We start from the raw sequence: 14,150 nt of genomic DNA on the forward strand, positions 1-14,150 counted from the left end.
TGAATATGTCATAAAGATAAAGTGTAATATTTTGTATTTTCAATCATTGTCATCAAAATTGTAGCCATAGTTTACTTCTGAAAATGTGAACAGAATACACTATATTGACAACATGACACAATGACTTGTCATTTTTAGCAAGTTACAGGCTTTTGATGGTAATCTATTGGGTTCTGCTGTTTGTACAAATTGTTTATAGAAATGCACTTACTGATTTGCAAATCTTAAGGATGGTTCAATGAATGTACTAAATTGACTGAGAAGAAATGTTACAGCAAACATTCTATCTATCTATCTATCCATCTATCCATCTATCTATCCATCCATCTATCCATCTATCCATCTATCTATCTATCTATCCATCTATCCATCTATCTATCCATCCATCTATCCATCTATCCATCTATCCATCCATCTATCTATCTATCTATCTATCTATCTATCTATCTATCTATCTATCTATCTATCTATCTATCTATCTATCTATCTATCTATCTATCTATCTATCTATCTATCTATCTATCTATCTATCTATCTATCTATCTATCTATCTATCTATCCATCTATCCATCTATCCATATATCTCTCTATCTATCTGTCTATCTATCTGTCTGTCTGTGTACGCATGTATATATATATATATATATATATATATATATATATATATATATATATATATATATATATATATATATATATATATATATATATATATATATATATATAGAGAGAGAGAGAGAGAGAGAGAGAGAGAGTAGTCATTCACCAGAACAAAGTGTTTAAAAGGATGATTCAATAAATGTACTAAAGTGACTGAGAAGAAATAGACAAACATGCTATCTATCTCTCTATCTCTCTCTCTCTCTCTCTCTCTCTCTCTCTCTATCTATCTATCTATCTATCTATCTATCTATCTATCTATCTATCTGTCTGTCTGTCTGTCTGTCTGTGTATGTACGTACATATGTATAGCTATATATATATATATATATATATATATATATATATATATATATATATATATATATATATATATATATATATATATATATATATATATATAGAGAGAGAGAGAGAGAGAGAGAGAGAGAGAGAGAGAGAGAGAGAGAGAGAGAGAGAGAGCAGTTAAAGTCATACATAATAACAAAAAGTGTTTAAAAGAATCATGAATCAAGCTGGCACGCTTAAATGTTTGTTTACAGATTTATTTGTTCTTACTTTGATTTTAAACTATAGCCCTATAGCCCTGAGTCCCTGACTGAGATCTGCTGCTTCTGCTGCTCATACTGAGATCAACCGCCCTTCCCCCACAGCACTCTCTGATTGCGCTCGCGCCCTTCCCCCACAGCAGGTCTCTGACTCGCTGCAGACAGAGATGAGATGATGAATGAACTCATAAGGCTGATGAGTGACTGACAGACAGGTGTAATCAGAAGTGCTGCTCAAAATATGCAGAAATGGAGACATATGCACCAGCTTGAATATCAGCCCTGCTGTGGGTTTGCAGACTTCAATGGACTGTTTTGATTAATAAATGCTATTAATAGAAAATAAGATGTCTGGTCAAGTTGCTCATTTAGACAGTTGTGAGCTCTTGTTTACAGCAGACCTGCACGTTTTGAATATTCTTATTTGTAATTATCTTAAAAGCTTTATGATGTGGTGTTATTTCAGAAAAATAAGTGCACATCAGGTACTTTTTGCCCTTTTAAACCAGTGCTTGTAAGGACATGCGCACTGGTTCGTAGTTCGAGGCGTGTCAGGGCGTGTGCTCGGTAAGTGATCATGTGCTCTTTCCACTAGAAAGACTAACTTCACCACAAATTTTTTTTTTAAGTTTGAAGAAACAGTACTGTGGCTAAAACAAATATCCTTGCCATCAGATAATTTTCTATTAGGCCAAATAAATGTAGTCACAATTTCAAAGTGAAATCCAAATAGGCTACGTAACTACGTCATTTACGCAAATCAGCAACCGTGGTGTTTTCCCGGGAAATGCAGACACGTGACGATGGAACGTGACACAGACGACCAGCCACACTCCACGAGGAAAGGTGAGATTAAGTCTTGTCCTGAAGATGCATGCTAACTAAATACATTGTGTAATATGAAATATAGTAAGATGTATGTTTATTTTAGTGCTTTAATTATTTTTTGTTTAGGGTTTTATTTACTTCTCGATTGTATTTGACTTTGCTTCTTTGTCTGTCTCATTTGATGATTTGTTGCAATAATGAAAACAAATTTGATATATAAAATTGACTATTAAATATAATTGTTATTTTTCATATAATAGTACTTTATGTTCTACAAATTAATCCAAACAACATAGTCAGTGGTAGTGTACTAAATCATTGTTTTTCTTAAAAGTGTTTGAAATAATTAGTTCTCATTTTTTAAAATCATTATTTTATATATTTTATTTTATGTAATACATTATGACATTATTTGCCCCCGAATTGTTTTTTTTTTTTAGTGGAATGTTTTATTTTAATAATTTGTCTTCACAGAGATTTTTTGCACAATGACCGTGCATTGACACTTTATAATATTTTTATTGTGTGTTTCAAGCTCCAAAGCAGACAAAAAGCACTTTACACAAAAAGACTATTAAAAATAGTCCATATAAATCTAGCTGGTTATTGACTCAAAATCTCCCATATGCTTTAGCTCTTAAATCAAATATAGATTGACATCAATTGTGGTTACAAGACACACAAGAACCAATGGTTTTTGGCATTAATGACATTTTGATTTTTTATTTTTTTTTAAATTCTTTAATTTAATATAAAGATGTGTTCCACAGAAAAACACAATACAGGTTTGGACATGAGGGTTAGTATGTTAATTATGTGTGTTTTTGGTGAACAATTCCAGTAAGATCAACAGGATATTTTTAAATATGCTTGTTTATTTCATTCACCTTATATTTATTTTTATAATTTTTTTCCAGTCATTTCAAAAAAGAAAGTCGCCATGCTGGGAAATAAAAGACGTAGGAAACCTCTGCAGGATGCTGAGCATCACATTACCTGTGAAACCGACAAGCCTGGGCTTCGAGAGCAGTTCATCAGCAAATATAAAGGCAAGTATAAATGACTAAGCAGTTTTTTTTGCCAAAAAAAATTCACGATAATTGTTTTATATTAGTCGATATCGATAATTATCACGATAAATGTCAAATCTAATCAAATCCTAAGTGAAAGTTGTAGAAACCAGAGCATTAATTGTGGTTTTAAACTACTCTTTATTGTCAGAACAAATCATGACAAACACTTGCCAAACAGGTGAAACATTTCACAAATCAGAGGTAGAACATTCAAACATTTGTAATTTTTCCTTAAAATAAATATATTTATTGGAAAATGTTTTTCTTAGTTTCTGCATGTGCTAATGGGGGATATTGTTTCAAGTCTTGAAACAGGTTTGTGTTGCCTGACTTTGATGGCACGTATCTTCAGCCTAGTTTAGGTGCAGGCAGCAATATTAATATTAGATATGTTTTGTCTCTAAATGCAGATTTGACAATGAGTTGCATTAGTATTAGCTTCAGTTAGGAGCAGATTTACTATGTAAAATTTATGTTCATTAACAAAAACAGTAACATCTTTTAAAACGACCTCAATTTTATTTGGTAAAATGTAATATTCTGACTGTTTGAGTTTTATTAAAATTAACCATTGGTCATCCAGTATCATGCATTTAGATCAGTGGTTCTCAACCTCTCCTGCAGGGACCCCCTGACTGACCATGTTTCTGTTTTAACTCTGAAATGGCGCACCTGGTTCAATTAATTAAAGGCTTAATGAGTAGTTGACTAATTGATTAATTGACTAATTCCTGTTGGGGAATTGAATCACGTGTGCCATTGCAGGGTTAAAACAAAAACATGGCCTGTCAGGGGGTCCCTGCAGGAGAGGTTAAGAACCACTGATTTAGATCATGATAACCACAGATAAAACCAGGCATAGCCTATAGCACGTTAGCCTGGCTCCGCCCGCCTACGTCCTTCCGCTCAATTTCATTTTACTTCAGTACTACGTCTGGGATTGCTGTATATTCTTAGGTTTCCAGAAATAATTTTTTTGTAGGACCAATCAGCGAACAGAGGGAGTGGCTGAGAACGATGACGTTGAGATCTTGCGCTAGTTTGAGTTGACATACGTCACGAACAAACGTTAGCGATTGGTTATGGCAGATCCAGAGTGACTCTGGGCAGATCCAATAGTTTTAAACTTCAACAGAGGTTCCGCCTACCAGGAAGTTAACGCTTGTCAATGGAGAGAGGCCAGACTCTCTGTATAAATTAAATGTACGAGAGGCTGGTAGAACCAGGCTAATAGCACGTCCCTATCATGGCAAAATGTAACTATGGTTTCTATGGTATTTGTAAAAACAGTAGCCAATACATTATTAAATACTGTAACTATTTCATTAGTCCTTTAATACATTGTCTAGATTAATAATATAAAACAATTCAATATGTATATCCCACATTTCTTGATGCAGTTAATATTACTAGGCTAACGTCACAGTAAATCCATGGTAAATGATGGGAATTTGTAGACAGAAAAGCCTTCTGACTGACCACAGTGTTTCTGCTGTTTGTCAGCGCGGTTTGATCTGCCTTTAAACTGGTTTAAATCACTAAGACGTGTGTGTTCTTCGCTAAATTCAAGCGCTTCTCACTGGATATCATAACCGAGACCGATCAGAGTAAACGCATCTGCTCTAGTGAGCGCTCCCGTTTGGACTTTGAGCCGAGCAGATAAACGGTCAGTGTGGCGCGCGGGTCAAATGAGTTTGGTTACGCTTTTGGTGCATAAACATTTTTCAAAATGTATCGAACTCTTGATATCGGTTTATCGAGAAAAATTATATCGTGATAATTATCGTTATCATTTTACCGGCCAGCCCTAGTAATAACGTTAATCTACAAAACGCAAGACACTACAAAGTATTAAAGGGTTAGTTCACCCAAAATTTATCATTCTGTCAGTAATTCCTCACCCTCATGTTGTTTCAATCCCGTAAGACCTTCGTTCATCTTCTGAACACAAATGAGGATATTTTTGATGAAATCTGAGAGCTGTCTCACTCCTCCATAGGCTTTCAGAGGGAATGAATCTTGCTGGGCCAGAAAAGTTATTAAAGAGATCGTTAATATAGTCCAAGTGACTACAGTGGCTCAATCTTAAGTTTATCAAGCGACGAGAATACTTTTCGTGCGCAAAAAATAAATAAAAATAACGACTTTATTCCACTATTCATTTCCTTCTCTCTGGGCCTCGAGTAGTTCACTAGTAAAACTGCGCAGTGCGTCTGTGTTGCACGTCACCACGTAGGCTCACTATTGGCCGACGCTGGTCGTGATGCGTATGACGTACAACACAGACGCGCTGCGCAGTTTTACTAGTGAACTACTCGAGGCCCAGAGAGAAGGAAATGAATGAGCTTGAGGGTGAGTAATTACTGACAGAATTTTAATTTTTGGGTGAACTATCCCTTTAACCTATGTTCTGTGGCTTATTGAAGTGAGCATGTGTGATGTGTGACAGGAAAGTGTCCTTATTGTGGATTTAAGCACATCCAGACAGAGCGAGCATTTTCTCGACCCAAGAAACTCTTAAAAAGTGTTATCTCATGCAGAGACGGTACAATCAAAATCCTGCGTCCGAAACTGCGTGAGAGGAGAAATATGAGTGGAATACTCTTGGGCTTTATTTAACATCACAACTGACATGACATATGAAATACACAAAGTCAGATACACATATGGTTTGGTTTTGACGTCATTAACCTGATTTACTTATAAAGTCTAGTGGTTTACGTGGTTATTGGTTTGCATGTAAACCAGGACAATGGATTATTTCAATAAGGTTATCAGATCATTTTTGTTATCAGTGTATCGGTGTGCATGTAGACATGATCAATGGATTTTGGTTAAAATCCTGAAATAAGGTCCATGGTTAGTAGGGCTGGGGTAAATGATTATTATTTAAACGATTAGTCTGGCAATTATTTTATCGATTAGTCAACTAATCTAACGACTAATTGGACGATTAATATAACGATTATTTTTCTGTTGCCCGATTAATAAAAACCATAATGTATTTCAAATAAATACCAAAAAATTCAGTTTTGCACAGCAAAAAATCTTCTGCTTTACATAAAATAAAATAAGGCCAGCTTGTTTACTCTTTTACAGTACCAACATAACTCTTGTTAAAAAAATTCTAAAGTTGTCTAAAGTCCAAAAATACACTGCATTGCACAGTATAGACATTCCTGAGAGTGATGTGGTTAGAATAGATGTTTTAAAATGTACTATTTTAAAATTAGCACGCTATTGTTTTGTTACTCTTACCTATTTTTAATAGATAGCTGTGTTCTGCAGCCGTAAACTATTCAAGCCAACATTAGATGATAACTAACTACAGCTGTCTATGTGCCAGTAGCTAACTAACGTTAACTAACCTAGCATGAACAAACTGCATGGAGAGCTAAGATGGTTAGCTAGAAACACCGAAGTGTGCAGAGCTCAAGCTACACAACACACTACACAAACATGAAATTCATTTAGTCTTTTTGCTGTTAAAGCAACATTCATTCTTATGTTCATTCATGTTTATTTGATGCTATAAATAAACTAGAATGAGGAGATGATCAGTTCACGAGCAGCTTTAACTGATGCTCTACAGTGATCTATCAGACACATTAAAGAGCCACAAAACGGTATTTATTGTTAAAATCTCTTTTAAAAAATGACCAAATTTGAAAGGTGAGACTTTGTTCAATATGTTTAATATGAAAAGTAACCGAAAAGTAACCTGGTCTGCCCTGTCTGTCAGTGCATTGTACGTGTCCTCTCTGCTCCGCGATGTGTTTTTCACTGCGTGAGAACATGATGTGGCATGAGCGCGAGCGTGAGCGTGAGAGCGGCGTAGCTTGTTGGACATAGCGACAGTAACTAAGGGGGGCGGGTCTTTGCGAACGGTCAATTCTGTGAAGAAGTTGCTGTTTCGTCCTCCATTCTGCAATGTTTTGGTCTCCTACGTGTGTGTCGACACATGAATCGTCGACTTCATCGACGCGCCGCTCCGGCCTTAATGGTTAGCACAAGATCAAGATATTTTCATGTTTTGTTCTACAACATAAAATACATTAGTAATACTCTCTTGTGTGTTTTTTAAAAAAGTTTTTGATTGTCTAGGTTGCTAACAAGTGTCTAAATGGGAGACAAGGGTTGTCTGGGACATTAAACGCCATCAGCTGAACAGATAAACTCATCTAGTCACGTTCACAGTCTCGTTGTAATCACACTCTTGCAAACTGTTCTAGGTAGATTTCAGCTATGTGTTGACCAACACGTTTTTTCGTATTTTTTCAATTGTTTTCAATGTTTTCACCCACGTTTTTAAAACGCCATGAGTGTACGAGGTGCTGAGTGTTTTTTTCACGCTGAAGCGCTGAGCGCCATTTTTTACTGGTCAACGAGAGTTGAAGAATGTTAAACATTTTTTACCCAACCGTCCAATCACAGAGGAGGAGCGGTGGGACTAATACCACTCTGACCAACTGTCACAACATTCTTTCTGCACAACAACATCAACCAGCAAAGCTAACCGAGCAAAATGGATGGAAAATTTATATTGCTGTTCTCTGAACATATTATCTGTGAAATCAGTTACAAGTAAACTATGCCGTGGATATTCTGTATCATAGCAATGAAGCATCTCAACTGAAAAAAAACGCTGTGCTGCCAAAATGCTTTTCAGCTGGCTAAAATGCTTTGCTGGACACAAGGCCTAAGGGATGTACACGGCACACAATCAGTCAAACATACATTGCAACTAGGGCTGTAGCGATACACTAATCTCACGATACGATACACGATATTCAGCTCACGATATGATATATATCACGATATTCAGCCAACGATACGATTCGATATAATTCGATACACTTGCATCATTTTCTGAAAGATTTAAAGGGGACGTAGGGGTGGGCGATATGGCAAAAATATCATATCACAATTTTTTTCAGGAAAATCACGATTCACGATTTTATCATGATTATTTTTCATGTTGGTTTTACTATTTTGCAAGTGACTGAGCATTACAGCCAAACTAATGTCCCTATTTTAAAAATAAAGCCTTATAGGTAACACAATATAAGAATGGCAGACATTTAGGCCAAAGTGGCGAAGATAAAAATCATTATTAAAGTCATAATGATCATAAAGGCATTATTTTCTTTGTTATTAAGAAGAAGCTAGGTGTATTAACAGTAGCATTGAAGAAAGTAATTAAATGAACAAATATTAAATTATAAATTGTACATTGATTCTTATTAAAATTCTCAGTCAAGAACAGTGAGTGATTTCCTCTTTGTGTTTTATTAACATTAAAGGAATAGTTCTCCCAAAATTTTAATGGTCATCATTTACTCTCTCTCTTGTTTTAAACTCGGATAAGTTTCTTTCTTCTGTTGAAAATAAAAGTTGAAAAGTTATTTTGAAGAATGTGTGTAAGGGTGTATAACCAAACAGTTGATGTACCCCAGGGACGAACTATAGTATTTTTTTCCTATGGAAGTCAATGGGGACCAGCAACTGTCTGGTTACCCACATTCTTCAAAATAATATCTTCTTTTGTGTTCAGCACAATAAAGAAATGAATACAGGTTTGGAACAACATTAGAGTGAGTAAATAATGACAGAATTTTTATTTTTGCGTGAACTTTCCCTTTAAGGACAAGCAGCAGAATGTTTACTATTGGCTACTGTGTCTCACGTGATGCGTCAGATTTTTTGCTTTCACTTTAGACATAACCAACTTTGTTTATGTAAACCTTGTGTATTAGCGCAATAAGACTCGAAATATAACTTAGTCCAGTAACCAGGCCCAGGTTACTCTGCGCTGTTAGACAGGCTGATAGTGCCTATGTGCTTCACGTGTTCGTGCTCAGAAAAGCGCTCGTTAGAACAGCGCATCAGCTGTTCTAACGAGCATCAGATTCAGCACGCTATCAGCATCAGCACGAGACTATAGCGGCTGGCTGACCAAATCACACGTGCGAGGATGCCATTCTGTGCGCGGATACTGTTCTTTGCCCGCGTATCCTGTGCACGCGCCTAGATTGTATGTGCGCGAGTTTTGAGACGCCATACAAATCGCTCGTCCTGCAACGCGAACGGGGGTAAACACGGGGGATTTGAATGGGACTATATGTATCGTTACTCGCGGCTTAAAAATCGATACTTTCTTGGGAAAAAAAATATCGATTTATATCGCAGAATCGATAAAAATCGCCCAGCCTTAATTGCAACAATGTAGAAACATTATTACACAAGGATATGGATTTTATATAGGGTTCTAAAATCCTATAAGGTTTTTGTGGAGGGAACTAGGGGAGGTGAACTACCGGGTTGGCCTGCAAAAATACGCCATCACTGCAGCACTCTGTTTTAAACAATATATAGCCATGATAATATTGTTTGTGTAAGAAAATTTATGTAATTTTAACTGTAGAATTTTAAGACTTAAAAGTATGAAAAGCAAAGCATGCTTTGAGATTAGCCTGGCTGACTATTTTCCTTCAGTAATTTCCCTTCTACATCATATAATGTACATCATATGGTAGAGAACTTTTAGTAATAATCAAAATAATAGTTGACATTAAAGAAACTGAAGCTAATGTATTTCTGCTCTTCAGGGCGTGGAGTTTTCACCACTGGAGCTTTTTTCAGAGGTGATTTTGTTCTTGAATACAGAGGTGAACTTCTGAGTTCACAGGAGAGTCTGGACCGAACTGAACACTACACTGAAGCTGAGAACACGTTCCTGTTTGATTTTCAGTGGCATGGCAAAAATTGGTGGTGAGTACAGAACTGTTGGATTGATGTATTAGGGATGCTAAAATATCTGGAACAGTAAGATACTTAGTTTATGCCTGTAGTTCTGTTCGCTCATTTCTTTTGGTCTGGATACGCTTAGTGTTCAGATTGGCATTTCTATCGTCGAACCTAAGTTATGCTTGACCAGTCTGTCCTTTTTAGGGTCACATCTTTCTGTTTTTAGTTGATTTACATGTCTCTGGTCCATGTTACGTTCATATTTCATTTGAACTGCACCAGAGTTCATTTGGAAGCCAACTTAGACAATTCTTTTCAGCATCTCAGTCCGCTTGTTTGGTCGCACCAGGTTTCAGATGGCAGCGTTCACATTTATTTAAATGCACCACATTAACAGTCTAAAAAACATCAGCATTCTTTTTTTTTGAAAGACGATGTCCTGTAGCTTACTAATGTAAGCTCTCCAAGCTACTGCTCTCCACAGAACATAAAATATTCATTTTATTTAATTTTTCGTGTTCGCGTTTGAGGAAAAAACAATGTTGACGTGACCGCTCTGAAAGCGGCACTAAAAGCATGCTTTAAAACTTTCATAGAAACCTCAAACAGAAAACACAAAGCCTTTCTTTGATGTGAATTTCGTTTTGTATTAATTGTATCTTAATTTTAATCAATGTTTCATTAGCCAAATTTAGCCTAGATTTAATAAATAATAGGCCTAAGTAGGCTAAATATAGCAGACAAAACCTAATCACGACACGGTGATATCACGACATAACTGCAGCTAGTCTCATAAAAGGCTCTAAAATCAACGCTAACAGGCTACTTAACTTGGCTAAAATAAAATCCATAGATATAAAACACTTAAAGCATATCCAGACAGTTAGTTTAATAAATGTTTATTTATTAAACCACAGTGAGTATGCTAAAACAATTTTTTTTGGTGGCAGGCCCATGGCTGCTCACAACAGCGCTCTCAAACGAAATGAGCAATAGCCTACAATCTAAACAAATTAAATTAATTCCAAAACAAACTTGTAGGTTATCTTAACGTTACCTCAAAAATGCACCACAGAACATGGCCATTCTTTTTTCCAGTAGTTTCCAACAGTTAAAAGAAAATAAGGTCCAACCAAACGAAAAATATCAGTAGTTTCCAACAGTTAAACGAAAATGAAGTTCAATCAAACGAAAAGTTAGAACAGTCTCTTACAGAGCATCGTGGAGAAAAAGAACAGCATCCACAGTGAGGTGAATCGAATTGCGCAAACCTTCTGTGCGCGTGCGCGAGACTGTCATGTCAGTCATATGTCAGTGTAGCCTGGGAAAACCCAGACAATTTCCGGCAAATTTAGATTTGCTCTGCAAGTTAGTCTGGCAAAGAGCCCATTCAAGCCCATTTCTAATGCCGAGAAATCACGGCACCAATCAGAAACGTTGGGACGGGCTTTACACGATGACGACAGCGAAGCGAGGAAATCACAAACAGAGAATTGCTGTCAGAGTTTCAGATGTTTCTCCGTCGTTCTGATAAATAAACCCAGAAATAAGTTTTTATAAGCTGTCGACCCCAAAAAATGAGCGTTTGGAGGACATAAAAGTGGATACAGACTGGAACGAGCAAATTGTCAAGTCAAGTCAAAGTTTATTTATATAGCACTTTTTAAAAAACAGGTGTTTAACAAAGTGCTGTACACACATATCCGTTATCAATAATGCACTCAACCAACATGACTTAAAATAAAAGGAATAAAAAAACAACCATAAAACAATACTCTCACATAGCATCAAATGCCAAACTGTAGTAGTAGGTTTTGAGATTCGATTTAAAAATAGCAAGGGTTTGAGCCTGTCTGATATGCAGGGGCAAACTATTCCAGAGCTTCGGTCCAGCTACAGCGAATGCTCTTTCACCTCTGCTTTTTAGTTTCACACGAGGGACAACCAACAGCAAATGGTCAGCAGACCTAAGCGCTCTTGACAGAGCGTATTTCATAATCAGTTCTGACATATACTTAGGAGCAAGGCCATGAAGTGATTTAAAAAAAAAACTCAAAATTAAAAATTAACAAAAATCTAAATTTTGAAGTTAATTCTAAAATAGAAACACTTCGTGGATACCATTTAAACATAAAAATGCATTCAACTGTTCAAATACAACCTTTTCGAGTAATTTAGACAAGAACGAAAGTCTAGAGATGGGTCTAAAATTAGCAAAGACTGATGGATCCAGATTACTTTTCTTGATAACCGGTTCCACCACTGCATGTTTAAAAGATTTGGGTACAACTCCCGTAGCCAGGCTACTGTTAATAATAGCAAGAACCGAAGAGCTAATAGCATCAAATGCATCCTTTAAGAGTCGTGGAGGAACAATGTCAGTGTGACATGTAAATAATTTCATTTTACCAAGAGTCTCCCTCAATGAGACAAGGGACACCGGCTCAAACTGATTTAAGACAGCAGGGCGCTCGAAATTAATAGGTTGGAAAATCAGCGAAGATGATATATTTGATCTAATAGCATCAATCTTCTCAATAATTTTTTTTTTAGAAATTGTTCACACAGCGACCCCCGTGACTGTGCCATAAGGCATCAGAGTACAGCGAGAGCGATTGGAGAGCAGGAGGACTCAGCCAGAGCAGATTCTCCAGAGCGACTCACGAGCTCTGCTGATGACACAGCTAATCCACGATTGGCAGAGTACACCGATTGACAACGATCACGTGCGTTTCATGTTTCTTCTCACACCTTCAGTTCCACTAAGGATCACAAATCTGTTCTTTATAACATCAAAATAAAACAATGTACACCCCACTTCACTGGTATTTAGGCTTATGTTGAATTTTATTCTTGTACAAACAGACACTGTATTAAGCAGTGCATGTATTGAATGAAAATGTCTCTGAAATATCTGTATTTGGAAAATAATGCGTTTATTCCACTTCAGCTGTGGTAAAGTATGCAAACTTAGCATGAGCGTCACTACGGGAAGCAGAAAGTGTCTGACATCACATCTCAGTTTTCAGCTCTTCTCGTCTGCACACGGCAACTCTCACCAATAGGTTACATCCAGCCACAGCCCATGTCCAGCACAGCTAATATAAAGGATGAATAGAGGGAGTGAATGTAAAGAGGATGAAAAGAGGGAGGTGTAAAGCGGGTGAAAAGAGTGCGGAGTAGAGTTAAAGAGGATGAAGAGGAGGAGTAAAGCGGGTAAAAAGATGGAGGAGTAGAGTTAAAGAGGATGAAGAGGAGTAAAGAGGGAGGAGAGAATGTAAAGGAGGAAGTAGAGAGATTTTGAAGAAGGGTAGATGAGGAAGTACAGAGGATAGTTGGGCATTGAGAAGCATTTCCACCTCCAAGTTAATATTTCATTGTTCTTTAAAAAAATATATAAATTTTGTCATAAACTGCAATGTGCACGTTCAACATAATGTGTCCAAGAATGTTAATAATAATAAAGAGTCATTTAATCGGAGTGTGTGTGTCACTCGAGTCCGCAAAGGGTAATTTAATCGGAGTGTGTGTCTCTCGAGTCCCCAAAGGGTCATTTTAATCGGAGTGTGTATGTCACTCGAGTCCTCAAAGGGTCATTTAATCGGAGTGTGTGTGTATCTCTTGAGTCCCCAAAAGGTCATTTAATCGGAGTGTGTGTATCACTCGAGTCCCCAAAGGGTAATTTAATAGGAGTGTGTGTGTGTCACTAGAGTCCCCAAAGGGTCATTTAATAGGAGTGTGTGTATCACTCGAGTCCCCAAAGGGTCATTTAATCGGAGTGTGTGTCTCTCGAGTCCCCAAAGGGTCATTTAATCAGAGTGTGTGTGTCACTCGAGTCCCCAAAGGGTCATTTAATCGGAGTGTGTGTGTCACTATTTTTATTTGTATAGAGTTTTTTGACAATTACTACACTTTACAGAAGAACATGACTAATGTCTTAAAACCCCAGTGTGTAGCCAAAGATGACTGGTGAGGAAAACTCCTTAAGATGTTTTTGTGATAATGATTAGTTTACAGTCGATGCAGCCGGTGGTCAGTGAAAGGTTCTCTGCCATGAAGTGAAGTCTGTTTTATTTCTATAGCGCATTATACAATGCAGATGGTTTCAAAGGAGCTTCACACACATAAAATAACTTGCAAATTTCAACAATTATGAAATGACTTCTGTAGAGCTGTTTAACAGTTGAAATTGAAGACAATAGTGTCATTATTCAGCTCAATTCTGTTCATCTTTTGCTTCTGATAGTCAATCAGTCAAATCAATAATATTTCTGAATGTTAATTGCCATTCCCC

At 36.7% G+C, this 14,150-nt stretch overlaps 1 protein-coding gene across 2 annotated transcripts; it reads left to right on the plus strand.

The window, feature by feature from the left end:
- Positions 1–2,005: 2,005 nt before the first annotated feature.
- On the plus strand, positions 2,006–13,337 carry LOC307141764 (histone-lysine N-methyltransferase set-1-like). 2 transcript variants are annotated; one of them, XM_079842206.1, is made up of 4 exons: positions 2,006–2,054; positions 2,954–3,085; positions 9,718–9,880; positions 12,410–13,337. In XM_079842206.1, coding segments are annotated over exons 1-4 (339 nt in total). In that variant the 5' UTR covers positions 2,006–2,011; the 3' UTR covers positions 12,411–13,337. The 2 variants fall into 2 exon arrangements, 1 of the variants encoding a protein (XP_079698332.1); XR_013818390.1 differs by lacking the exons at positions 2,006–2,054; positions 2,954–3,085 and adding an exon at positions 8,777–9,641.
- The last annotated feature ends 813 nt before the right edge of the window (positions 13,338–14,150 follow it).

The sequence above is a fragment of the Gobio gobio genome, assembly GCF_949357685.1.
Source record: "Gobio gobio genome assembly, chromosome: 18".
NCBI classification, from domain to species: domain Eukaryota; kingdom Metazoa; phylum Chordata; class Actinopteri; order Cypriniformes; family Gobionidae; genus Gobio; species Gobio gobio.